This window comes from Silurus meridionalis, chromosome 4 (assembly GCF_014805685.1).
Source record: "Silurus meridionalis isolate SWU-2019-XX chromosome 4, ASM1480568v1, whole genome shotgun sequence".
Classification (NCBI taxonomy): domain Eukaryota; kingdom Metazoa; phylum Chordata; class Actinopteri; order Siluriformes; family Siluridae; genus Silurus; species Silurus meridionalis.
In genome coordinates this window covers 3,089,559-3,115,485 of record NC_060887.1, presented here as the reverse complement: position 1 = coordinate 3,115,485, position 25,927 = coordinate 3,089,559, and the positions used below count along the sequence as shown (strand labels likewise).

General features: G+C 38.5%; 2 protein-coding genes and 1 pseudogene across 3 annotated transcripts in view; 2 read left to right on the top strand and 1 right to left on the bottom strand.

Annotated features, from left to right (window-relative positions):
- The window catches only part of LOC124384578 (zinc finger protein 850-like), a 1,373,244-nt gene that overhangs the window by 1,285,552 nt on the left and 61,765 nt on the right, over positions 1-25,927 (top strand). The window lies entirely within an intron of this gene.
- Positions 1-25,927, bottom strand: part of LOC124384668 — a 920,651-nt pseudogene that overhangs the window by 842,761 nt on the left and 51,963 nt on the right.
- On the top strand, positions 2,293-6,418 carry LOC124384603 (little elongation complex subunit 1-like). Of its 2 annotated transcripts, none has more exons than XM_046847592.1 (6): positions 2,293-2,447; positions 4,477-4,637; positions 4,850-5,040; positions 5,807-5,907; positions 6,002-6,100; positions 6,212-6,418. In XM_046847592.1, exons 1-6 carry the CDS (start codon positions 2,339-2,341, stop codon positions 6,412-6,414), a joined length of 864 nt encoding a protein of 287 aa, XP_046703548.1. In that variant the 5' UTR covers positions 2,293-2,338; the 3' UTR covers positions 6,415-6,418. The 2 variants fall into 2 exon arrangements, with proteins under 2 accessions (XP_046703548.1, XP_046703549.1); XM_046847593.1 differs by lacking the exon at positions 2,293-2,447 and adding an exon at positions 4,376-4,387.

Below are 25,927 nucleotides of genomic sequence, written 5' to 3'. Positions count from 1 at the left end.
TTAGCAAAATTGCAAAGAAAATGTTTATTTTGTGCGTGTGTGTGTGTGTGTGTGTGTGTGTGTGTGTGTGTGTGTGTGTCTGTATGTGCTGAAGCAGGTCAGTGTGCCACAGTGTTTGTGAGGGTAGTGTTAGAGTCACATATGACTTGCACTTTAACAGAAAGCACATGCTTTTTAACATAAACAAATTCATTTTCATACGGAGTCTTTACAGAAATATGAATTCTGAGGCTCCATCCTCAGCATTCTCTTACCGATATACCCCATGTCCCTCCTCTGCACATGTCCAAACCATCTCAATCATGTCTCTCTTACTTTGTCCCCAAAACGTCCTACATGCGCTGTCCCTCTAATAAACTCATTTCTTATCCTGTCCATCGTCGTCACTCCCAACGAAAACCTCAACATCTTCAGCTCCGCTACCTCCAGCTCCACTTCCTGTCTTCTAATCAATGCCACTGTCTCTAAACCATACAACATCTCAGGTCTCACCACAGTCCTATAAACTTTCCCTTTCACTCTCACAGATACTCTTCTATCAAAAATCACTCCTGCTATCACTCTTTTCCACCCACTCCACACTGCCTGCAGTCTTTTCCTCACTTCTCTAACACACTCCCCATTACTTTGCACTGTTGAACCCAGGTACCTAAACTCCTCCACCTTCGGGGGTGAGGGGGGCACATTCATATCTCTGTGATGTCACAGTGCGCCGCTTTCGACCACATGCATAAAAGCCAGAACTATAGCTTACGGCTATACTACTCTGAGAACGCTCAATCTCATCTGATCTCAGAAGCAGCCAACAAACTCAACACGTCGCGCATCAAACTTCTCAATCACGCAACCAAATCGATCTATTTCATCCACTTCAGAAGAAACGCATTAGCGGTAAGTTACTTTACAAGTCTTTAGTTTAATTAATTTTGCAGGTTCATCGCTAGTCACGCGTTAGTCACGTGCTTACCCAGAACTTCCGGAAGTATGCTCTAGCTAGCATGAAAACATTTAGCTTCAATAAAGTTTCTAAATCCCAACATCATCTAAACATGACATTACTACTTAACGCTCACAAGTACATTTAAAGGCTGTAAGCAGAAGGAGGCTCTTAACAAAAACTTTATCGAATGATTTGTAGCATAAGCCAGCAGGAGCTTCAGGCCATTAAGAGCCTTATGCTACAACACTCACAAGTATGTTTTTGCTCTTTATAATTTATTCCAATCATTGCAGTGATACTATATAATATGTAATATAATAATATATTATATAATGTTTTATCTAAATGTTTCTTTTCCTTCCACAGAAATGTCAGTGTTGAAAACCAGCTTCTGGCACTTAAAGGTGTGTAAGAAAGTACAAGTTGATTATTACTGCATGATTCAGTTCTATTAAAATAAACATATAATGTGATGCATTGAATATGTAATAAATTAACACAAATAATTAATAATACAATTATTTAAAAAAAATAATTAGTAAAAAAATAAACAAGCAGGAAGCTGATAAACGTATTTAAATGTGACATGTTGTAATCTAATTTTAGTGGATATACAGTTTAATCTTAGCATGTGCTAAACCTAGTATGTACATTATCACCAAAAGTATTGGAACAATAATGCAGAAAGTGTTAACAAGGCAATAATCTCAGGATAAGGGCATGTGACAAATTATATAAATTTCTTTAATATTCATACAGACCCAAAGCCCACAGCAAAGAGAACTGGATCAGACATGTCACCACCCAGGAAAGCTCAAAAGCCTCGACTTGATGCTGCTTCAGCTGATCCTTTAAACACAGCACACACAACACAATCTCTCATTTCCAGTGCATTAGAAACACTACAAAAGTCCTGTTCTGATGTTTTACCTACAGACAGGATTCATGCACTTCTCACAGGAACAAGTGAACTTCCTGTTCTGAGAGATGAAGAGAAACATATCATTTCTGAGTTTTGTGTAAACGAGGTCAGTTCTTATCTTCTGTTTTATTTAGTGTGCATGCGATTTAAACACTTTATTCTTTAGCTGTGGATTTGAGTTTCTTATTTTTAAAAGTTGATCCATAATTCACTGGTCCTGATGTTCTTAAATTGAACAGTAGATATGATTTATCATGTCAAAATTTGAATCTAAGTTTTGGTTTATACAATATCTAATAGTTTTCCTAAACCCAGTCTACAGTCAAGTCTTAACTTCCTAATATTTGTTTTAAATACATGATTTAAATACATGTTTATTTAGTTGGATGCTGAAAATTTTCCTCCGTCTCATTTAGTCTTCAGCAGAGACGTTTCTGTCTGTGATTTTGGAGAAGATCAAGGTGGAGAGAGGGTTTATGGGACATGATCTCCTGCAGTGTCTCTGTAGGGTTTATGTAGGCGTGTGTCAACAGAGAGGAGACTTTCACAAAGCACATGCTCTCGCCTACAAACTCCTTAAAGAAGGTGAGATTATATTGATATTTCATTACTTATCTACTAAAAATGATCTGGACACTGATACAGAGAGGACAATTGTGTCTTGTTGTTGGTGATGTACAGTGGATGTAAAAAGTTTACACACATAACTATTACTTTGTGGATGCACAATTTGCCTTTAAGTCTTTGTGAATAATCTCTATTAACTTCCCACATCTACACTTTTATCTACTCTACTTTTCAGAAATGTTTCTTTAAATTGCGAGGTGATCTCCTGTGTATGGCTCATTGTAGGTCATTCCATAGGTTTTCAGTTGGGTTGAGGTCTGGGCTCTGGCTGGACCATTCCAGTACTGTGATGATCCTTTTCTGAAGCCGTGCCTTTGCTAATTTGGATATGTGCTTTTGATCATTGTCATGTTGAAATGTGAAACTCCTCTTTATTTCCAGCTTTTTTACAGAGGACAATGTCACGGTCTTCCGGGTTCTCTCCCTCTCTGCTAAATTATCTCTTTCTTCCCCAGGAGTGGCTCTCGCTCCTGATCATCCCCTCATCTTATGCTCGTGTCATGCTTGGTTTTTCCTGCCTCCGAAAACACAACCCCTATCTAGATTAGAACAGTGGACGAGTCTTGGAATGGGGGGTGCCCTGCCAGACCCGCTGTTTTGCCTCAACCGGCTCTGTACCTGTCCTGTCACATCAGGAGCCTCAACCTGATCTCAGCTCTATCCCGGCAGTCTACCATGACCTAGGCGTCTTCAGCAAGGTCAAAGCATCCACCCTTCCACCACACCGCCACATGACTGTGCCATCAACCTGTTGCCTGGAACCTCTTCTCCCCATGGACGTTTGTACAATCTGTCTGGACTGCAGGAGGCCATGCACCAGTATATTCAGGAGTCTCTCTGCCGGGAGTATTCACCCATCCTCCTCCCCCGCTGGGGTTGGGTTCTTCTTTGTGGAGAAGAAGGACAAACCCTTCACCCATTTAAAGACTATCAGGGACGTAACGCCATTACTGTTAAGAATTGCTATCTCCTACCACTCATAGTGAGCAGGGAGCTCCTGGCTGTCAAGCTGGCCTTAGAGGAGTGGTGTCATTGGCTTGAGGGGCCAAGGTGCCATTCATGGTTTCATGGCAAACGATGTCCTGCACCGGTACCAGGTAGGCCACAGGGTCTGGCTGTCCACCTGAGACCTCTCTCTCAAGGCTGTATGCAAGAAACTTGCCCCACGCTTACACACACACACACACACACACACACACACACACACACACACACACACACACACACACACACACACACACACGGGCCCCTGTCCCATTTCTAAAGTGATCAACACTGTTGCGGTCTGCCTCAAACTCCCCAGAGTCCTCCGAATCCACCCATCCTTTCACGTTTCCTGTCTCAAACCCGTCTCGGCTTGTGCCTTCCTGTTTCGCAGCACGCAAGTCCGGTTCTGCAAGGTGCACTTCCGGGTCGGCGGCAATTTTGAGGTTTTCCCGCTCTGCCCGGTATTTAAGAACCCTAAGAACTCTCCCTCTCTGCCGGGATATCGCTTTCTTCCCCGATTCTTGCTGAGGTTTTCCTGCCCTTTTTCCACCGGTTTTCCTGCCTGTTTTTACCACTTTTTTTTTTGCTTTTTTTCTCTGTTTTTGTTCTGTGTTTATGCCTGGATTACTTTGCTGCATGCTCGGACTAAATAGATGTTTTTTTTGGACTTTTAGGGGTTTTGTTTTTTTGTATTATTTACTTGGAGGATGCTCTGTATTGGCTTTGCACCAAACATATCTTTTAGATTTATGGGAAATACGTCTAACCTTTGTCTCGTTGGCCCAACACATTTTCCTACATGTTTGTAGTTGAATGAATTAATCTTTTGTCATCATTTAGATGTGTTTGCATATTCATATTAGCTATATTATTATTTCTGTCTGCAATTTAATAAGATGCAATTTTATAAGGTGTGTCAACTTTTTATATCCAATGTCTTTTTTTTTATTATTTTTTTTTATACAGTGTATTTATGTTCTATTGTTTTGTTGTTTTGCAGACTTTCTTGAAGCCCCCAAAGTGATTATGGTCATGGTGACAGCATGGCCAAGTTTTTTGTCCTATGAAAGTTCTTTATGCCGAGCGATTCACATAGTGAGCAACCTGAAAGCAAAGGGAAAGATATTTCACTTGCTCACCAAGTATCTGCACTGGGATGAGGTAAAAAGCTGATCCTCAGTGTTCCTCTCAGTGTCATTTTTTTAATCTGGACTTTATCAAGTATTTTACTGCCTTCTTAATCTCCCTTTAATTTCCAAGTATCAGTGTAATCTAGTGGGACAAATTCTTTAAACATTTATATTGAACTACGCTGTCAGTTAAACAGTGTTTTATTGCACTGGGTATTAAATAATGATGTATTTTTTTGCCAGGAGCCTCCAGGAAACATCCACAATGCTATCACCAGCACCCTGAAGTCTTTTCTGGAAGACAGCAGTCTGAGGTTCCTGGAGAACAGCTGGTATGGTTATGATCTTTGCCCTGCTACCTGGAACTACATCTTCAGCCTGGATCTTCTGTGTGCACAACTGGGCTGGACTTGGACCATTACCAATATTATACGGTACTGAATGCAAAACATCTTCAACATATTTCATTCTCAGCTTTTTAATATTTAAATCTGAATGATCAAAAATTCATCATTATTTTTCTATTACATCAGCGCTGAGAGAATTTCAGCTGCAAAGGTATTATTTAGGTGGCTTTTTTATATCTAATCTTTAATACAATAAGATCTCACAGGGAAAAATTGGGTAATTGTTGATATGGTGATGTTTCTGTGAGGAAATGTTTATTGTGCATTTATAAATGAAGTTTCCAGGATCAGTGTTCAGACAGTCAGAGAGAATTCTGTAACTTTAGCTGTAAGTATTTCACCATGAGAGGGTCTTTTTTCAGGAAGTGGTAGCTCAGTGGTGAAGGCTCTGGATTACAAATCGGAAGGTCTGGGGTTCAAGCCCCAGGATCACCAAGTACCACTCTTAGGCCCTTGAGCAAGACCCTTAACTCTCTGTGCTCCAGGGGTGCTGTAGTCATGGCTGACCCAGTGCTCTGCCCCCGGCTTTCTATCATCACTGGGGTATGTGAAGAAAGAATTTCTCTGTGCTGTAAGGTACATGTGACAAGTAAAAAGCACCTTTAACCTGTGACCCAGTTCTTATTGCTGATTTTTTCCATTAACGGTCAATAATCTAGTGGTTGTTTGAAATATTGCAAAGTTCCCATTCATGTTGCATAAAATCACAAGTGATAATAAAACCACAATGGCTGCTCCATAACCACCACAAAGACCCTCAACATATCCATTACTCCTCTTTTTTATTTATTAGGAAGGACCTTTGGCTGATCCTGAACACTTGGCTGAGGCAAGCAAGAACAGAGCAAACACCGTTCCGAGACGTCTGTGTAGCAGCAGTTTTCAGGCTACTTGGTAAGTTTACTGTAAATCCTGTTTCGGAGCATCATCTCACATTATTCCTGGATTCTTCAGCTTATTTCTCGTTGTTTCTGTCCTTCTCAAACAGGGCGACTTGGTCAACTAGGACTTAAGGAGAACATGCTAATGTCACTCGAAAACCTGGCAAAAAGCATTAATCAGTTTGGAATGCAAAACTTCTCAAAAGGTATTTCTAAAGCATCAAATAAAGATGTTTTTATCGATCTTTATCTTTATTCTCTGATGTTTAGTTTTGTGCTTCAGCAGATCCTAATTTTGTATTGGATGTTGTGTGCAGGTATGCCATGGGAAGTGCAGCTCTCAGTCATCTATGCCACTCATGATCTGGCACCCAGCAACCCTGAAGCAGCTCTGAAGACATTGGAATCATGGAGGAAAAACAGCACACAGCCCGTTCCCCCAGCCGTCATCAAATGCATTACGCAAATCAGCTTCCTTTGTCATCAGACCAAGTCACAAAACTCTAAGAAACTACTGTAGTGATTATTATAGTGAACACTGCATCCCCCAGGTCTGTATCCTCAGTCACCAGCTGTTCACACTGTGAATCATGACTGTGCTGCAATGCACAGCTCCAATCATCAAGTTTAGCAGTGACATGACCATCATGAGTCTCATCAGCAAGAACGACGAGACGCTTTCAGACAGGAAATGCAGTGGATAATGGACTGGTGCTGACTCAGCAATCTTTGTGTTCAGCTGTGGAGAACCTCATCTGGTCTCACAAAGCAACCAGCATTGTGGATGACCACATACACCCTTTATACATTATTGATTATATCAGTGGCGGGACGTGCATTTGGTACCTGGGCCTTCAGTGGGGACTTACCCGACTTAATCCACCTCTTAATACCACCACTGTCATGTCGCAATTATAGAAACCATCAATACAATACAAAACGCAATAGAACAGAGCATTACACAGAGAGAGAGAGCATTTCACATATGGAGGTGAAAACCATTTTATTAAAGCAAGAAACCCAGTTCAAACGCCAACCTCTACACTACAACCGCAAAGGTGTCACCTACATCATCTAGAGCAGTTCAGAATCAATATTTGTCTAATAACATGACAAAAACATAAAAATGTAAATAAAATACAACCTACTCAGCAGAGATGCAGACTCATAATGTGCACCTCCTCCTCACCATGTCCAGCTTTTCTTTAAAATGTATTTTTAAGAATATCCAAAATATCAATTTCTTTTCCTCCATAGGCATTAAAAAGTCTAACTCAGATGTATTCATGTGAACACAGAGCTACACACGTGTTTTGTTAGTTGAACTTGGCTGTAACAGTTTTCCTCTGACCAACCGTACTAATTTGGTAATGTTTGTTTATAACTTGGTTTATTTAAAAAAGGCAACATTTGATGTAAAATTCAATTTAAAAGTGTAGTACAGTGTAATTCATCGTGATAACGCTAGAAGGAGCTAAAGTTTAGTAGAACATTACTGCCATCTACTGGACATCGAACACTTTTTAAAATGAAGTGGAAGATTAAACAGTACTGTATGATAAAGAAGTGTTTAAATAAAGACTTTTATGTGCAGGAAGACCAGATGTAATTATTCCTACTGTTTGTGTTTCATTTATAATGTGACTCAGACAGCACCTATATTTTATAATCAGACAAACCGGAAAAGGTAGGTATCGTTTGTGATTGTAAACTTACCGATCATTGGACGAGCGACCTGTCATTCACCTGTGTATCTTGACTGACAGGTGTCTTGTCCAATGATCTGTAATCAAATATATAATATAAAATATTTTATATGATCAAAAGTAATATTTTAGATTGAATCCCAGTGGAAATGCGACTGATCCGAAGCTGCTGCTTTTAGCTGATACACACTGTGTGGTCAAAAGTATTTGGACACCGGTCTTTTCAAGCCAGATGTGGTTCATAAATTCACCTAAAATGCACTTTATGATTTTTATCTGAAAGGAATATTCACATTTACTATTATTTATACAACACCATGTCACTATTAGAGTTTATTATAAGATTACACACGGCAGTAGTATTTGAGTGATGTAGTGGTGAAGCTCTAGAAGTTTTTTGTTTATAAGTGCAATATAAATAAATGAAATTCAAGTTAAATAAAGCCGATTAATATTAATGTAATAAACTAAATGATCCAGAAAAGATGAGTACAGATTTAACAACATTTATTTTGTCCAAAAATGTTTTTATAAAATTCACTATTTATGCTGAGAACCTGCATGAAGGTGGTACTAAATTTATTAAATGTACCATTTACATGTTAGAACTCAATCAAACTTACTGTTAGAACTCAACTTGATCTGACCTCAAATCAGGCTCTAAACTGTAGCAGTTCCTCCTCCACCCACACGGGGGAGACTCCTCCACTTGATATAACTAGACAACAAAACACTAATAATAATAATGTGTATATATTTAAGAAAAAATAAAGTCCTGACAGAGCCACTAGAGGGCAGTGTAAGACTGAAATCTGACAACCAACTGCAGTTATTATTATTATAATTTTATAATTTTATTATTATTATTATTATTAATAATATTATTTTCATCATTTTATTATTATTATTATTATTATTATTATTATTATTATTATTATTATTAATAATAATATTAGCATTAGTATTAATAATTATAGATATTTTTTGATAATATTAAACCATCTTAAACTTAAACTGTTTACTGTTTTACATACAGGGGGTTCATGTTTAATTTTTAAGCTGAAATTTTGTGATATAAATAAATGAAACTGAAGTTAAATGAAGCTGATTAAAATTAATATAATAAATAATGTAGAAATAACGAGTACAGATTTAATAACATTGAAACTATTTATTTTGTCAAAAAGTTTTTTTTATAAAATCCAGTCTTTATGTTGAGAAACTGCATGAAGTTAGTATTAAATTTATTAAAAGTATCATCTACATGCAAGAACTCAATCAAACATGTTAGAATAAAATGTAAACTTGATCAAACCTCAAATCAGACTCTGAACTGTACGAATGCTATTTGTTCTGTTATTGAACTAGAAACAGTGAATGTTGAGATGTTTGGAAACAAAAGTTTATTTTTCTTGAGTGAAACTGCTGAAAAAATTATTTTTAAGGAGACAGAATGTTTTATGTTACAGATTTTTTAGAACTGTTGAATCGAGTCGTTTACCAGTGAATCTATTGATTCAGATTCAATTGAATCAAAACCAGTGAACCGACTCTTCTGGGCCTTATTACAGTTGAACCCTGTTGTACGAGCATAATTCGTTCTTGAAAATTGCTTGTAGGTCCATTTGCTCGTACGTTCGAACTGATTTTCCCCATAAGGATGAATGTAAAAGTGATTTAATCCGTGCCGAGATCTCATTCGATCGCTTATTTCTGCACTTAAAAAGTAATTGTAGCCTATTTTAACAAACAAATACACATAAATTACCGTAATGTAAACACAATTTAACAGTCACTGTCAGGGAGCTCCCTGATTCTTCTCCCGTGCGTGCCCCGCCCGCACAGAGCTGCTCGCCGGCTTACTAATCACACACCTGACTCTCGTTTAGCACTCATCACCCAACCATATATAAACCCCTCATTCACCCTCACTCGCTGTCCGTTATTATCAATGGTTTGGCTGTACATGTCACGATTCTCCCGAGCTTGTGGTCGAAAACGGGGAACCACGAGTTTGCTCGTATCTCCGTTTGCTCGTACAATAGGTTGCTCGTACAACGGGGTTTTACTGTTTGTACAGAGTTTAAATTAACAAACAAAACTGAATGGATTGAGTTATTAAAATTAATTTATTGAATTAAATTATTTTGTAATGTGTTGAATGCCAAAGTGTTATTTCTGATGTTTTTAACTAACTGAGGTTGTTAAAAGTTTTATTTTAACAGTAGATGTTATAAGGCTGCATTCTAACTAAACTTTTATTTTTAGTTATGATTTAAATGAAGTCCAACATTTTAATAAAAGAAACAAAACACAACAAAATGTAAAATATTACATGTTCATTAAACATTACAATAATTATAGATTTGTACTTTATTATATGTAAGACATGTGCTCACATGCTGAATCTAAACCTGCCCAGAGCTTTACAGATTTTTACTCTCCAGTGCTGCCATTTCCTGTTCCTCAGGAATTATTGAGGAAGTTGTAAGGATGGTCAGATCTTTCCATGAGATCAGACCCTGAGAACTGCCATGCAACAAAATATTAAACTTTCTAATCTGAGGAGAAGATCTCTTAATTTGAGGAGAGGAAGACATCTGTTCAGCTGCCCTCTCACCCATCCTTGAGCCCCCTCTTTCCCTCCTGGGGATATGACCGGGTCATGGAAAGATGATTAAGAAGTTCCTGGAATTCAAGCTACTATACTTACATACTGCAGTTATTATAAATTAAGAATGTTTCAATTTTAACTTCACATGTTTGGTATCATTTTAAAGATTTCAGTGCGATTGGAAATGTGATCTCAGTACAATAATAGTAGAACAGACCAACAATAAAGATCTCAGGTTTGGGGAAAATTCTGTCCTACTGATGTGAGATTTGTCCTGGAGATCTTTATCAGGTGTTAGTTTTTTGTTCTTGTATTTTTTACCACAGGAGGGGTTTTTAGGTCACCTCCAGTCCCAACTAAAGAAACTAAAAATAGCTCCTACAGTCAAATAAATGGTTTTTATTGTCATTTTAATCATATGCTGTACAGTTGGTGCAGTACACAGTAAAACATAACAATATTGATTAAGGACAGAAGTGCTCCATAATACAAGACACAAAGCAACACAGAACTAAAATCTAAGTAAGATGTGAGGTGCCCACCCAATGGCCCAATGACGGAATCCACTGGTGTGGGTGAAGGTATGCTGTGTGTTAGTCTCTCGTGCGGCTGTAAAAGATTACTCAAATGGATTGCACTTTGTTACATGAATCTAATTTTTACCCCTAATCTGACTCCAATTTATAATAAATATTTAACTTGAATATCTCTAATTTAAGATGATCACCTAATTGGTTGCATTCCGTCTTTTTAATTAATCATTTATTATGGATCCGGAGTCGCTTAGAACCTTGTGCTCGGCTAACGATACCTGCTCAAGGAGGCACATTGGCCAGTCTGAATCTTAGTCAGAGGATATAACGGTAAACTAATATTCTTTAAGTAGACCTCTCAATGCTTGCTCATGCATAAATATTTGTCATTGAAAACCAGTGAAATTGAACAATGATTAATCAGAATGTTCAACTGTTTCAGTTAATTCCTAAATCCACCTGATATGATTCAATGTAGAATAGTCAACTAGAAAACATTGCAAATAGAAACACCAGGAACAAACAAAAATTACTGTAAATTACAATAAATAAGATTAAATCAGTACATTTGCAAATATACAAACAATTCATTTAAAAAAAGAACATATACAGCATAACCAGAATCTCATCAGTTTTAACCTCTGCCCACAATGTTCATGATGCCAGTTTGTTGATGACCAAAACTTATGAATGTAATTTCAACATGTGTAAATCTGACTTCAATATTTGGCTTTTATGATTTAACAATAATCAGAATGTATTTCACAGATCAGGTAAAATTCAACACTGAAGAACATATGCAAACAAAAAAAAGCAAATAAACAAAAAATATTTCACACAAAAACACCATTCACAAATTCTAACATGCCAACAACAAGATTTACTCCAATTACCCAATTTTCCCATGTTCATGCAATAAAATTTAGTTGTGTCATATTTACTTGCCAATTGATATTTAGTTTTTGTGACTGTGAATGATGTTTCTGTGTTTGGTTGTGTGAGGATTTGCAGCGTGTTTCTGTGTTTGATTGCACAGTAATTTACATCAATGTTTGTTATTTCACACAATTTTCTCACAAACAACTGTTTCTGTGTTTGGTTGTGTTGTGATGATTTGCAGCGTGTTTCTGTGTTTGGTTGTGTGAGGATTTGCAGCGTGTTTCTGTGTTTGGTTGTGTTGTGAGGATTTGCAGCGTGTTTCTGTGTTTGGTTGTGTTGTGAGGATTTGCAGCGTGTTTCTGTGTTTTTAATAATATTCAAAAGGCCACATAATAACATGTTTCTGTGTTTGGTTGTGTGAGGATTTGCAGCGTGTTTCTGTGTTTGGTTGTGTTGTGAGGATTTGCAGCGTGTTTCTGTGTTTTTTGTTGTTGTTGTGAGGATTTGCAGCGTGTTTCTGTGTTTGGTTGTGTTGTGAGGATTTGCAGCGTGTTTCTGTGTTTGGTTGTGTGAGGATTTGCAGCGTGTTTCTGTGTTTGGTTGTTGTGAGGATTTGCAGCGTGTTTCTGTGTTTGGTTGTGTGAGGATTTGCAGCGTGTTTCTGATTTGCAGTGTTTCTGTGTTTGGTTGTGTTGTGAGGATTTGCAGCGTGTTTCTGTGTTTGGTTGTGTTGTGAGGATTTGCAGCGTGTTTCTGTGTTTGGTTGTGTTGTGAGGATTTGCAGCGTGTTTCTGTGTTTGGTTGTGTTGTGAGGATTTGCAGCGTGTTTCTGTGTTTGGTTGTGTTGTGAGGATTTGCAGCGTGTTTCTGTGTTTGGTTGTGTTGTGATTTGCAGCGTGTTTCTGTGTTTGGTTGTGTTGTGGGGTTTGCAGCACATGTGTTGTCAAACTTATAAGGTTTTATTTTTATTTGCATGTGTTTTCTTAAGTTGCAGCGTGTTGAGCTCTTTCAGCCACCGTATAGGATGCCTTGAGGATAATTTATAAGATATAGAGAGTAATTGATAAAATATTTTTTAATCTCCAGGTGAAGTATTCCTTTAATTAAACAAAGGCAAAAACAGTGATCGGGATTAAATATTATTAATTGTGCAGCACTAGCTATAGGTTATATGACTTACACTTCCGGCTGTACTGCCCTCCGATCACGGTCCCACTGAGCTCTCAAAGCACGGTTTAACGTAATCATAACGTATCATATTTTTAGTAATGTTTAGAAATAATATAAATATGAACGTTTTTTATTACCTCTACCTATTTCACCTTAATCACATTAAACTAATGTTAAGTATTGTCACAATCTCCTCAGAGCTTTTCTCTGTGTATTGTAGTGAAAGAGAAAGAGACTCCACACCGCTTTTACTGTTTCACCCTCCTGTTATCATGAGGACACTATATGGAGAAAACACGGGTGAAAATGGTTTGAAAAATCTTTATTTCCACATTTTAGTAGACAATGTCCTAGTTATCTGCTAATCGTTAAGAATGTTCAGTTTTCCACAGGTGATTATCTCTGAGGTAAACCTGTTCACTCTCCACACTTACCTTCTTTATATCGTGCCTGTAACTTTAATTACCACACAATCTTTCAGAAGTATACATTAAATGAAAACAACAGTAAAATGTGATTAATTTAAAACAAAAGATAATTTCTTACAGTGACAGAGATGTCAGGTTATCCAGGTCATGTCAGGTCAGGTCAGGTTATCCAGGTCAGGTCAGGTTATCCAGGTCAGGTGATCAGTGGTAGTGAATGAAGACCGTTTCTTCAGAATGAGAAGGCGGAACACAGGAGTAAATGGGAGACTCTGTGAGCTTCACGATTTTTTCTTTTTTTCTTTTTTTTTTAACTAAAGGTCGTACTATGTTATTGTTAATATATTACAATTTTTTTCATATAAAACACGCAAAAAACACATCAATTGAATTTATCATCAATTGAATAATAAAGCTAAATATAGCCCAAATGTGGCCCATACAGGGCCCTCGAATAAACAAAATAGGCAACCTAGCTGGGGCCCACAACCCTGACTAAGCTGGGGCTCCACATTCAGCCCATCAAAGTGCCCACTCTGACCCCATGCCCACGTGATGCCCATATAACTCAGATAAAACCCATGTGGGGCCCACATGGACATGTTGACTGGGATCATCACCCTGATGAAGGCCAGGCAGCGTCTATACCACTCTGCTGTAAGAGACTTTAAATCACCTCTCTGGTGCTGAGGTCTTTCTTCAACTGCACCGTTGAAAGTGTCCTGATGGGTAGTATCTCTTCTTGGTTCGAGAAATGCACCATGCAGGGCAGGCACCAGAGGGTGGTGCAGTCAGCTGAGCGTTCTGAGCTCCCTGAACTGCAGGACATGTACAGCAAGCAGTGCTGGACCAGGGCCGGAAAGATATTGGAGGACCTCAACCATCCCAATAAAGAAGTCCTCTTTTTTGTGTTGCGTTCAGGAAAGCGCTTCCGATCCTTGAAGGCAAACAGAGGGAGAATGAGGAGGAGATTCTGCCCACAGGCCATTCAGAGTTTAAACCAGGAAAACACCTAACACATGAACGCTTTAGTGACAATCGCACTGGGACACTTTAAATCTGGACTAATGTCGATATCTATCTATTATTTCTTTCTGACAAAATTTCAGCCAGTAAGTAGTTCCACAGATACCTCAGATTGTGCGGCCTGTTCGGGTCATATACATATACATATACATATATATATATATACATATACAAAGTATTTGAGATCTATCAGTCTGGAAAAGGTTATAAAGCCGTTTCTAAAGCTTTGGGAATCTCAAACCCTACTCTTTCCCATAACTTCATGGTGTGACTGATCAACTTAATTCCCCTGTAGTTACTGCAGCGCTGCACATCTCCCTTATTCTTAAAGATCAGTACCAGCACACTCCTTCTCCATTCCTCAGGCATCCTCTAACCTTCCATATTTTTTAAAACTCCACTGCATCTCTTCCCAGCTCGGTCTCTCTGCCTGGCCAATCGCTACAAATCCTTTTCTAATTCTTTAGTGTCCAACTTCTCCTACAGCTCCTCATATGGCTTTTCCTTTGTCCTTCACCACATCCTCTTTACCTGCTGCTGCATCTCCTTGTACTTCTGCCTACTTTTCTCATCTCTCTGTCGATCCCAATTCTGTTTCTCCAACCTCTTCCTCCTTCTGCTCTCCTGCACTTCCTCATTCCACCACCACATCTCTTTGTCTTCCTTTCTATTTCCAGATGTCACATCAAGTACCTTTCTAACTGTCTCCCTTATCACTTCTGCAGTAGTTCACACAATCATCCAGCACCTCTTCACCACCACCGAGCCCCAGTCTGACCTCTTTCCTGAATCTCACACTACATTCTTCCTCCTTTAGTTTCCACCATCTTATTCTTCTTTCAGTCCTCTCTCTCCTCCTCTTCTTCTTCTTCACCTCCAAAACCATTGGACATGACATGGGGTTACCAGCATGACACTAAAACAGGTAGTAGTAATGACTACTTTTTAAATAATGTACTTAATGTCAGAGCCCAAACCTTTTTACCTAAACTCGAGTAAAAAAATGTATAGTCAGTACTTCAGCTTTTACCTGAGTATTTTAAAACATGAGTATCTGTACTTCTACTGAGTGAAGGATGTGTGAACCTTTGCCACCGCTGGCTTTAATTATGAAATGTTTGCCAACATATTACAGTTATAATGTAGATAAATAGTACTAATAAACTACCCACTCTGTGCAATTTGTATAAGGTATTTCAGTGTGTAAACTAATCCTAATGTAATAGTGGAGCAAAAGTGTATTTATATATAAGTAAATCTGTATTATTTAGTTTTTGCAACACTGAGCTGCACACATATTCAAACCTGTAATGTTTGCTTATACTATACATTTAAATGAACCATATTAACTTGGTCAAAAAGCACATTGCACCATTTTCTTTCTATTTAAGTGGAAATTAGTTTGTATTGGTATGCACACATAATTTTCGTATGCAGCATGTAATGTAAATATCCATTAGATTTTAGTTATTTTGGTTATTAATTAACATTTATTTCCATTTGGTGATGAAGCTCGGGTGTTCTTGTATTCAGAGCAGTGAGAACTGCATACAATTCTAGACTGAGACTCCTGAAGTTACTGAGTGTCACAGTTGGACCCTGGAAACACAGATTTTAATGCTCCCACATTAAAGTTGATTGCTTTCCATTTTATTCTTTCTGTATAATAGAATTTAGTTAATAACTGAAATTTAATTTAGTAAATAACAATGATGATTTGTAGATACTTCATAATCATCTATGATATAGAATCAAAAGATTGTTTCTATCACCAGCATTTCTATTTTCTTCCTTAGAAAAAATAAAGTATAAGTTAACAAACAATAGCAAGAGAAAAATAAGTGAACTGTTCATGAAATAATCACAAAAATTTTTGTTTTTAATTGTTTTTAATGACACCGAGACTCATACAGTCCATTTAGAATAATCAACTTTTAACATTCACCTTAATCTAAAAGGTGTTCAGTGAAGTCGAGATTAGAGCTCTGTGCAGGCCAGTTCAGTTCTTCCACACCAAACTCATCCAACCATGTCTTTATGAACCTCAGTTTGTGCACTGTGGCATGGTCATGCTGGATTAATAAAGGGCCATCTCCAAACTATTCCCACAATATTAGAAGCATAGCATTGTCCAAAATGATTTGGTATGCTAAAGTAATGAACATTTCCCTACACTTTAAGTCAAGGGCTGAGTCTTACCCCTAAAGTACAGCCCCATACCATTACCACTCCTCAACCAAACCTTACAGTTGACTAATAAACTTATTCGAAGTTAGAGAAACACAAAAAATGAACGTTGGTGCAAAATACCTAAAGGTTTATACATTTAACATTTTAGATTTAAAAAAGACTTGGGGTGAGATTTGTCTGCACTTTAATTCTTATAGGTCCAGACATATACAACAAAAATCTATTCCCTGATCTTGCTGTGTAACCGTGTGATCAAGCTCAAGTTTGCAGTAAATCAGTAACACTGGGCTCAGGGGACAATGGATTGGAAGCCATTCCATTAGATAATGTTCAGAAAGCACATATGGGTGAGATGCTCAGGTAGCCTCATACATGCTGCCATAAAGTGTAGTTGTAGTGTAACTGTAGATGGACCAACAATGTTCTGATGGCTTGGAAAGGTGTCCAGTTTGTTAGAGCTAATTAAAATTAACATTACAATTTAAAGTTCCCCCGATATTTACAGTACAATTTCCCTTTACATCCCTTCAAATAAGACATTTAAGATGATTTGTTTTATGGTTGTATGTTAGAGCACTTGTGGTTCCTTAATGAGCGTTGATGAACATAGCTCCGTCCACAGTGTCCACAGAGGTACAGCTTCTGTCCTGTATGACTCTGCTGGTGGCTGAGGAGGGCACGCCGAGCACTAAAACTCTTCCCACACTGTTTACAGGGATACGGCTTCTCTCCTGTGTGGATACGCTGGTGTATTCTAAAATTATCTTGATGATTAAAACTCTTCCCACACTGCTCACAGTGATACGGCTTCTCTCCTGTGTGGATACGCTGGTGTAATCTGAGATTACCCTGCTGAGTAAAACTCTTCCCACACTGTTCACAGTAATAAGGCTTCTCTCCTGTGTGGATACTCTGGTGTGATTTGAGATGATCCTGTTGAGTAAAACTCTTCCCACACTGTTCACAGAAATAAGGCTTCACCCTGTGTGGACACGCTGGTGTGATTTGAGATTACCCTGCTGAGTAAAACTCTTCCCACACTGTTCACAGTAATAAGGCTTCTCTCCTGTGTGGATACTCTGGTGTGATTTGAGATGATCCTGTTGAGTAAAACTCTTCCCACACTGTTCACAGAAATACGGCTTCACCCTGTGTGGACACGCTGGTGTATTCTAAAATTACTCTGATGAGTAAAACTCTTCCCACACTGTTCACAGTGATACGGCTTCTCTCCTGTGTGGATACTCTGGTGTGATTTGAGATTACCCTGTTGAGTAAAACTCTTCTCACACTGATCACAGTGATACGGCTTCTCTCCTGTGTGGATACGTTGGTGTCTTTTCAGAACAGCACATTTAGTGAAACTCTTCCCACAATCTGAGCAGTGGTGCATCTGGAAAACAATATAAAATGATTCAATATATTGTAATAATGTTATTTTAGATTAGATTTGGTTTTGCATGTTATCAGAAATGTCTGCTATAGTAATCTGATATGGTTGGTAACAAGTTAAATGAAAGGTATTTTGAGGCCTTTTAGAAAACCTTTAACTTTTTAATACTTGTATAAAATCTTCCAAAATCCCTACCTGAAACTATGACTAAACAATGTTTGGGTGATTTTGGATTTAGCAAAATACATTTCTGATTCAGAACATTTGCTAATAGTAGCTCTCATTAGACAAAGCTCAAAATCTGGACTGGTGCAAACAATCAGTACCTACTGAGCTGATCTGGATGCTGTCTTCCAAATGATGTGTGAAAATCCCTGTGGTTGGGACAACAATACATTGATGATGACTGCAGGTAATTATCTGTGGCTGTCAAAAGCAGCAACCTACTTCCTCCTAATGGCCTATGACGGCATTTTCAATCAACTTGTTAGCATGTACCTCCGCTTTCAGACTCTCAGCTGAAAATCACCTACCTAAATGTAAATGTGAACAGTTCCTGACCAAAGTGTTCTACATACACAATTTAGATACATTTGGAAAGAAGATACCCTGACCCAGCCATTAGTGTTGCACAAGTAGGTGCACTCTTAGTGCAGGTCTCCACCCCGGATACATGTGGAGGGTTGCGTTATGAAGGACATCCAGTGTAAAACAAGTGCCAAATCAAACATGCAGATCACGAATCAGAATTTCATACCAGCTCAGTCGAGGCCCGGGTTACCAACGACCACCACAGGTATCGTTAGCCAACAGGGTTCCGGTGGAAATTGGGCTACGGTTGGCCGAAGGAGGAGAAGGAGAGGAGGAAGACGTCTAAAGAGGCAGCGGAAAAAGAAGTGGATGACAGTGGAGGTTCGGGTTGGTACTTTAAGTGTTGGTACTATGACTGGTAAAGGGAGAGAGGGAGCTGATATGATGGAGAGGAGAAAGGTAGATATGCTGTGTTTAAGAGACCAAATGGAAAGGGAGTAAGACCAGGAACATTGAAGGTGTTTAAACTGCTCTATCATGGTGTGGATGGAAAGAGAAATTGTGTAGGGGTGATTCTGAAGGAAGAGTACAGTAATAGTGTAGTGGAGGTGAAGAGAGTTTCTGATAGGGTGATGACGGTGAAGCTGGAGGTTGAAGGGGAGATGACAAATATCATCAGTGCTTATGCTCCAATGGTGGGCTGTGAGATGGAGGTAGAAAAATTCTGGAGTGAGTTAGATGAAGTGGTAGATGGTGAACCTAGGAATGAAAGATTTGTGATTGGGGCAGACTTTAAAGGGCATGTAGGTGAAGGAACAGAGGTGATGAGGAGGTGAAGGTCGGTATAGAATTAAGGAGAGGAATGTGGAAGGGTAGATTTTTGCTAAAAGGAGGGAAATGGCAGTGGTGAACACGTATGTAAAGAAGAAGGAGGATCATAAAGTGACATAAAATAGTGGATGGTGAGAAGATGCCTGAGGAATGGAGAAGGAGTGTCCTGGTACTGATCTTTATGAATAAGGAAGATGTGCAGACTTGCAGTGACTACAGGGGAATTAAGTTGATCAGTCACACCATGAAGTTATGGGAAAGAGTAGTGGAAGCCAGGCTGAGAGCAGAGGTGACCATCTGTGAGCAGCAGTATGGTTTCATGGACATGGGGTACATTGGTAAGAGAATGCTGAGGATGGAAAGAGGCAGATGTAGAGGGCATGGGGTATGGAGACAGATGATCCGCTGTGGCAACCCCTAACGGAAGAAGCGGGATGAAGAAAATGAAGGAAATAAGTCACTATGGGTTTTACTGTACATTGTTTTTAATGCAGGTCCATTTCTCCCTCCACCTGCTAGACTCTGGGGGCCACTCAGACTATTGTTATACATGTTTGGCTATTCTTACAGACTGCAATCATATAAATGTACAGCAATTCAGACTATTGTTATTCATACAGACTGCATTCATACTGCATGCATACTGATGGCTGGACATTTCAATAGAGAGGAGGAGATTTAATGATCAGAAGCCATTAATCTCAAGTAGCAAGGAGCAGAACAGCTCTGCTAGTGCTAACGTTAATTTGCCTATTTCTCCATCACCAGCAGCACTCTATTCTCCAACATCTATCTCCCTTACATGCCAGTGTATACACACACACACACACACACACACACACACACACACACACACACACATACATACATACATACATACATACGGCGGGTAAAATAAGTATTGAACATGTCAACATTTTTCTCAGTAAATATATTTCTAAAGGTGCTAGTGACATGAAATCTTTAACAGATGTTGGTAACAACCCATACAATCCACACATACAAAGAAATCAAACCATACATGTCCATAAATGAAGTTGTGTAATGTTGTGAAACAGCACACACACAAGAAAAACTATTGAACACATGAAGACAGGGAGGTGCAAAAAGGAATGAAAAGCCAAGACAGCAGTAGATATCAATCAGTAATTAGAAAGCAATCCTGCCTATTGTCATTGTAAATTAATATCAGCTGCTTCAGTCCCAACTGATGGCCTGTATAAAGGTGTCCCATTACCAAGGTGTCACACAAGAAACATCTCATGATGGGTAAAAGCGAAGAGCTCTCTCAAGACTTTCGCATCCTTACTGTTGCACACATACTGATTGCATTGGTTACAGAAGGATTTCTGAACTTCTGAATGTTCTGAATGGTTTGATATCTTTGTATTCAAGCAGATGTAGTTGTGTTGGCCTATTTTGATAATAGATGCCTTTTAGGCTAAGACCACCTGTTCTCTTTGGGTCCATCAACACTGTGATTCCAGGCTACACTAGTACTCAACACAGTGGAAACATGGTTCTAATTTTCAAAAGTAATACTAATAAATGATCTTAAAGTGCGAGGCAGAAACTAAACAAACTTGCAGTCCGCCACTTAATACTTTACTTTAAAACTAAACTTCCTCTGGGAGATCACTGGGATACGCATGTGAATATTTGATCTGTTAACTGGTTGCATGTGTAAAAGCTGTTGGTATTAAACATTGTTTACTTTATTAACTGAGTAAAAAGCTGAAGAACAGATCAAATAGGACAATTGATTAAAGATTTGGGGAGAAATTTCGTGTTTCCTTGTAAAAGGATTAAAAACAAAACAAAAAAAAAACCAGTAGTTTATTGTGATACACTTAAAATTAGGGTATTAATATATATATATATATATATATATATATATATATATATATATATATATATATATATATATATATATATAAAATTCTATTAAATCTCATGCTATAGGTCTGGTATCTGCCCCTGAGTGTCATAATGCCTGTCATTTTGGATGTTATTATTAACCCTCTGGAATCTGAATTGCCGCCGGCGCCCAAACGTGCTTTTTTTCAGATGCCAGCAAAAAGAGCTTAAACTGCTCGGTCCTATTTGATCAAAAATGTCAAAGTAATACATCATTTAAATCTGTAAAGGGTCTACTTTAATTTGTGTATGCTCACTACATAAACAAAACGTTGTATTTTTTTAAAATGAATAAAATAGTCAGGGTGCGCCATCTGTCGCCTTTGTCTGCGTAAACTTTGTTTAGAAACGCGTCATCAAAAAGCGCTGAAACTCGGCCAATAGCCGACACACGGAAATAAAAAATATATCTTTAGACAGCTTAAAGTGTGTAGTTTTAGAATAAGTCGGTTAGCTAGCAGAGATGTTCCCAAATGCTGAGGTGTAAATGCTATATGTACAATGCATGCTAACAAATATATATTGTTCAAGTGTATTCATCAAAAATACTAAAATATATATTGTTTGATTATTTTTAGGAATGTGGCTGCATCACCCCTGCCTTCACTGGAAACTCACACCAGGCCACGCAGGTGTCGCTCCATTTTGAGTTCGAGCGAGAATCATCCTGAGTAAGTACATATTTTATATTTTCCTAAATTATATTTAGTTTGAATCATTATTGCTTTGTATGACATGCAAACAACTTTATCAATAACAATATTATTTGCTCAGCTGTAAATGGTGATGGTGTAAATGTCTGAGATGCATTATGGTCTATGGCCCATCAACAAACATTTATCTGTCCTATTGCCCATCAACAAATAGGCCTATAGGCTGTACAATGCATGCTAACAAATATATTTTGTTTCAAGTTTATTCATCATCCTAAAATATATTGTTTGATTATATTTAGGAATGTGGCTGCATCACTCTTGCCTTCACTGGAAACTCACACCAGGCCACGCAGGGGTTGCTCCATTTTGAGTACATATTTTGTATTTTCTTAAATTATATTTAGTTTGAATCATTTTTGCATTGTATGACATGCAAACAACTTTACCAATGACACAATTAGTGATGTTCGTGTGTGTGTTTTATAAACAGATGTGATCAAGCACCTGCTCCAAAAAGGGCAAAGGCAGCAAACAGACAGTCCACCATGTCATGGAAGGATCAGACAGATAACGACACAGTTCCACAGACTCTGCGATTCCTGCCTGTACATGAACCTGAACCTCAACTGAGGTCTTCTGACTCTCATTCTCCATGTAGTCTATTTAAAATGTTTTTCCCCTGACAGTGTTGTGTCAACTCTGTGCCACAACCCAAATGCTCAAGCTGCCAAGTCAATAGCCAAGGGACGCAAATACAATTGGAGAGATGTAACCGTGAGTGAGATGTATCGCTACATTGGGCTCTTATTTTACATGGTAATGGTAAAGTTGCCCTCCATCATAGACTACTGGAGACAGAGCAGAATTTTCACAGTTCCCTTTCCAGCAACAGTTATGTCAGGGGACAGATACAGGAACATTTCGTGGAATGTACACATGAGTCACCCAGATGCAGACAAAGAAAACGACAGAAAGAGTGGCACATCTGAACATGACCGTCTGTTCAGAGTGAAACTGATTATGGACACAATCCGTAAGACATGCAAAGCAATTTATCATCCTAGAAGACATTTAGCCGTGGGTGAGAGGATGGTAGCATGCAAAGCTAACACTTGGAGGACACAGTACGTAAAAGCCAAGCCGACTAAGTGGGTGTTCAAGTTGTTTGTTTTTGCCGATTCCTCAAATGGATACACTATTATTATTTAATGCATAGTATTGTAGCCCTACAGGCTGGGATTTGCAGAACCCTACTGTAGTGTATTGTGTTAGTTTTTGTTGCACTCTTTATTTTTTATACAAACTGTACTGTATTGTTTTATTGTTACACAATTCCCTTTTTAATGCTGTCCTTGCTAATGTGTATTTTTAATAAACACAAAGGAAACACATTCCTTGTTGTAGTACTGTACTTCTCACTGTGATCCTGGCTCAGTGATCCACAGCTCATTATGTAATCGACAGCTCATTATGCGACCCATTGTCTACGAAGCTGTCAGTCACAGCATGTCGACGCCTCTTCGCATATGGCCTTTCAAAGTAGAAAGTGTTTTTTAAATTTTAAATCAAAGTATTGTTTAATGTGAATGAGCAGGCAGGATGATTTTCACATGATTTAAAAAAAAAAAAACCTACATTAGAAGCTCTGTTCTCAAAAAGTCTTGGGGAAACATGTTTACTATCGGTTTTGTGGCCTTATTTCAGTGAGTTTTTTTTTTGCTTTTTCAAAAACCACGCATAAACCTTATTTTGTCAAAAATACAAACAAACACATATAAGTTGTTTTACATATTATGGTAGCCCAGTTTGTGCTGAATACAGTGTAATAAGCCTTTTGTCAATAATATATTTTAAAAGCAACTAAAAAGAACCAAATGTAAGAGCATGTCAAAATCTCTCAAGGGGTCAAAAACACCCTCAGACTCCAGAGGGTTAAGGTGGGTAGACGATACATCAGGTTTCCCTTCACTGTGGCACACTGACCTGCTTCAGCACATGATTCCTTTATCCTGACACATAGCAGTGTAGGGAACAGACTACAGACAGCTGCAGGACGTGATGACTGGCTTCTTGGTGACTTTAACAACATGTAGAAATTGTAAACATTGTCCTGATGTAGTCTATAATATGACAGGTGACAGAGGCTTCACCCCTCAGATGCTCCTCACCTCCTGAAATGCAGATGTGGAGCTCTGGATGTCTCAGATGGAAGACTTCTATACCACCCGGAAAATGTGTACAAGATGATCAGGGTGTGTGGTGTTTTGCACAATGTGGCACTGAGGACCAGTTTCCCTCTCCCTCCTGACCTCCCTCCCCCTCAGCATTATGACCCCAAACCACAGCCCCCTGCCCCACAAGAGGGATATCTACAAGGTGGAAGAATCCATGAGGAGGTCATACGGCGTTTGAAAAATCATGGTTTAACTTCATCTTTTAATAATTGTGCAATTTTACTTTTGTCACATTTTCCCAAAAGTTTATCATGTGGATTTTAATTATTTAGTTTAAAAGCATCCTCCAGTTGAGAAACACTGATTTAGAATCAGGATTTAAATGATGTCGAACACTTCAATAAACACGTGATTTAATATTTTAGATTTTTATTGATTTTATTAATTATTATTGGACATGGAGAGGTTTAGCTTTCAGTTCCTGTCCTTGATGTCCAGACTCACTTGCCTTTTTTTTCTCTCTTTTTTCTTTTTTTAACTGGAATGGTTGATAGTCGTCTGATCCAGTGCGGCAGGGGAACAGATATAGAACTGTGAGACTTCAGTGCAGACCACACCGTATCGTGAATCCTCAAATCACCACCGTGAAGACTCGATGAGAATACCTTAGAGTCTTTTCTGATTGTGTGAAATATGTGACAAAGGATAGGACGACAATTCCAATCACGATGTTTCGCTGGTTCAGTTGTCCATAGAACATAGCCACAGAAGGTGATGGTGTAGTACGTTACAAAGGTGCTTTGCATGACGAATTCCGTAAAGAGAAAACTGTGAGTGCTCGGAGCAACCAGCGAGCTGGCAGTAACTCCAAACGATTGGACAAGGGTAATAGCCCTACGCACATGATAGATACGGGTGATCAGCTGAAGTCCTGCAGGAAGATCATAGACAGAGTTCTGGATGGAATCTAGCCACATTCCCTCTGGGGAGAACATGTCAGCATGGTGCAGAATGTCCATCACCGGTCTGAACCGGTCCACATCAGTTTCCCAAACAAATTCGTCCTTTACTGGAGGAAACCTGTACCATTTACGGGGTCCATTACGGCACCATTCACCTAAAGGACAGGTGGGCTGCTGCAGGCACCACAGGCAGTGCTTTGGAAAAATGGACACAAGATAAAAACAAGCATTGCAGGGACCTCTAAAGGTGTCAAAGTCGAAGCGATACCCCTCAGCACATGCTTTGATGTACGCACACGTGCGTTGATGCAGACGCATACCTTGCAATAGCCTCCTTTGTTCACCAGCTGCCATGTTCCTGCACACAGCATAAAATACACACAACAACAACATGATTTATATACGATATAATCAAAGAATCAGAATTAAAGCGTAGAAAGAGTTTAGTGCTTTTAGTTATAAGGAAACGTTTGTTACAGTCATTTTTTCTTATTGACTAGGGCCATAATCCCTCCATCCAAATCCACATAGATGTTTTGATCCATATCTGTGGAGATGTTTTCTGTAGAAGACTCTTCACCTGTAATTTTATACACTGGGAGCTGTACGTATTTTCTAAACAATGACAAGGAATTCCACAACAGATAAAACATGCCACGGCTGCAAGGATTATTAAAATTGTAGTCCCAGTCTGACCCTATTCTACTCTATTTATTAGTATATTATGTTAATTACACTTGGAGTAAACAGGTTACATGAGTTTGCTTAAAATATGGGATAAATAGGTTAAATTAAGCTACTTCATTGTATCTAATAGATTCTATACTAATTATTAGGTACATTTGTTAGATTAATATAAAAAGCTAAACTATAAAAGCTAATCTTAGCTAGCCGGCTAGTTACCCATGCTAATGTAGCTAAATAATGACTTTGTACTTTTCGAGTCTTCTACTAAATAATCTACAATATTCTGCCATAATTATTTAGACGACTTACCAGGTACCTGTATGAAGAAATGTTCAATAG

What these genes read in the sequence shown, in the direction of transcription:
- LOC124384603 (XM_046847592.1), top strand. Translation starts at nt 2,339, where the DNA reads ATGGGACATGATCTCCTGCAGTGTCTCTGTAGGGTTTATGTAGGCGTG. An exon ending in AGTATCTGCACTGGGATGAG is followed by an intron (nt 4,638 to 4,849) that starts GTAAAAAGCTGA and finishes TTTTTTTGCCAG; the next exon opens with GAGCCTCCAGGAAACATCCA. An exon ending in AATGCAAAACTTCTCAAAAG is followed by an intron (nt 6,101 to 6,211) that starts GTATTTCTAAAG and finishes TGTTGTGTGCAG; the next exon opens with GTATGCCATGGGAAGTGCAG.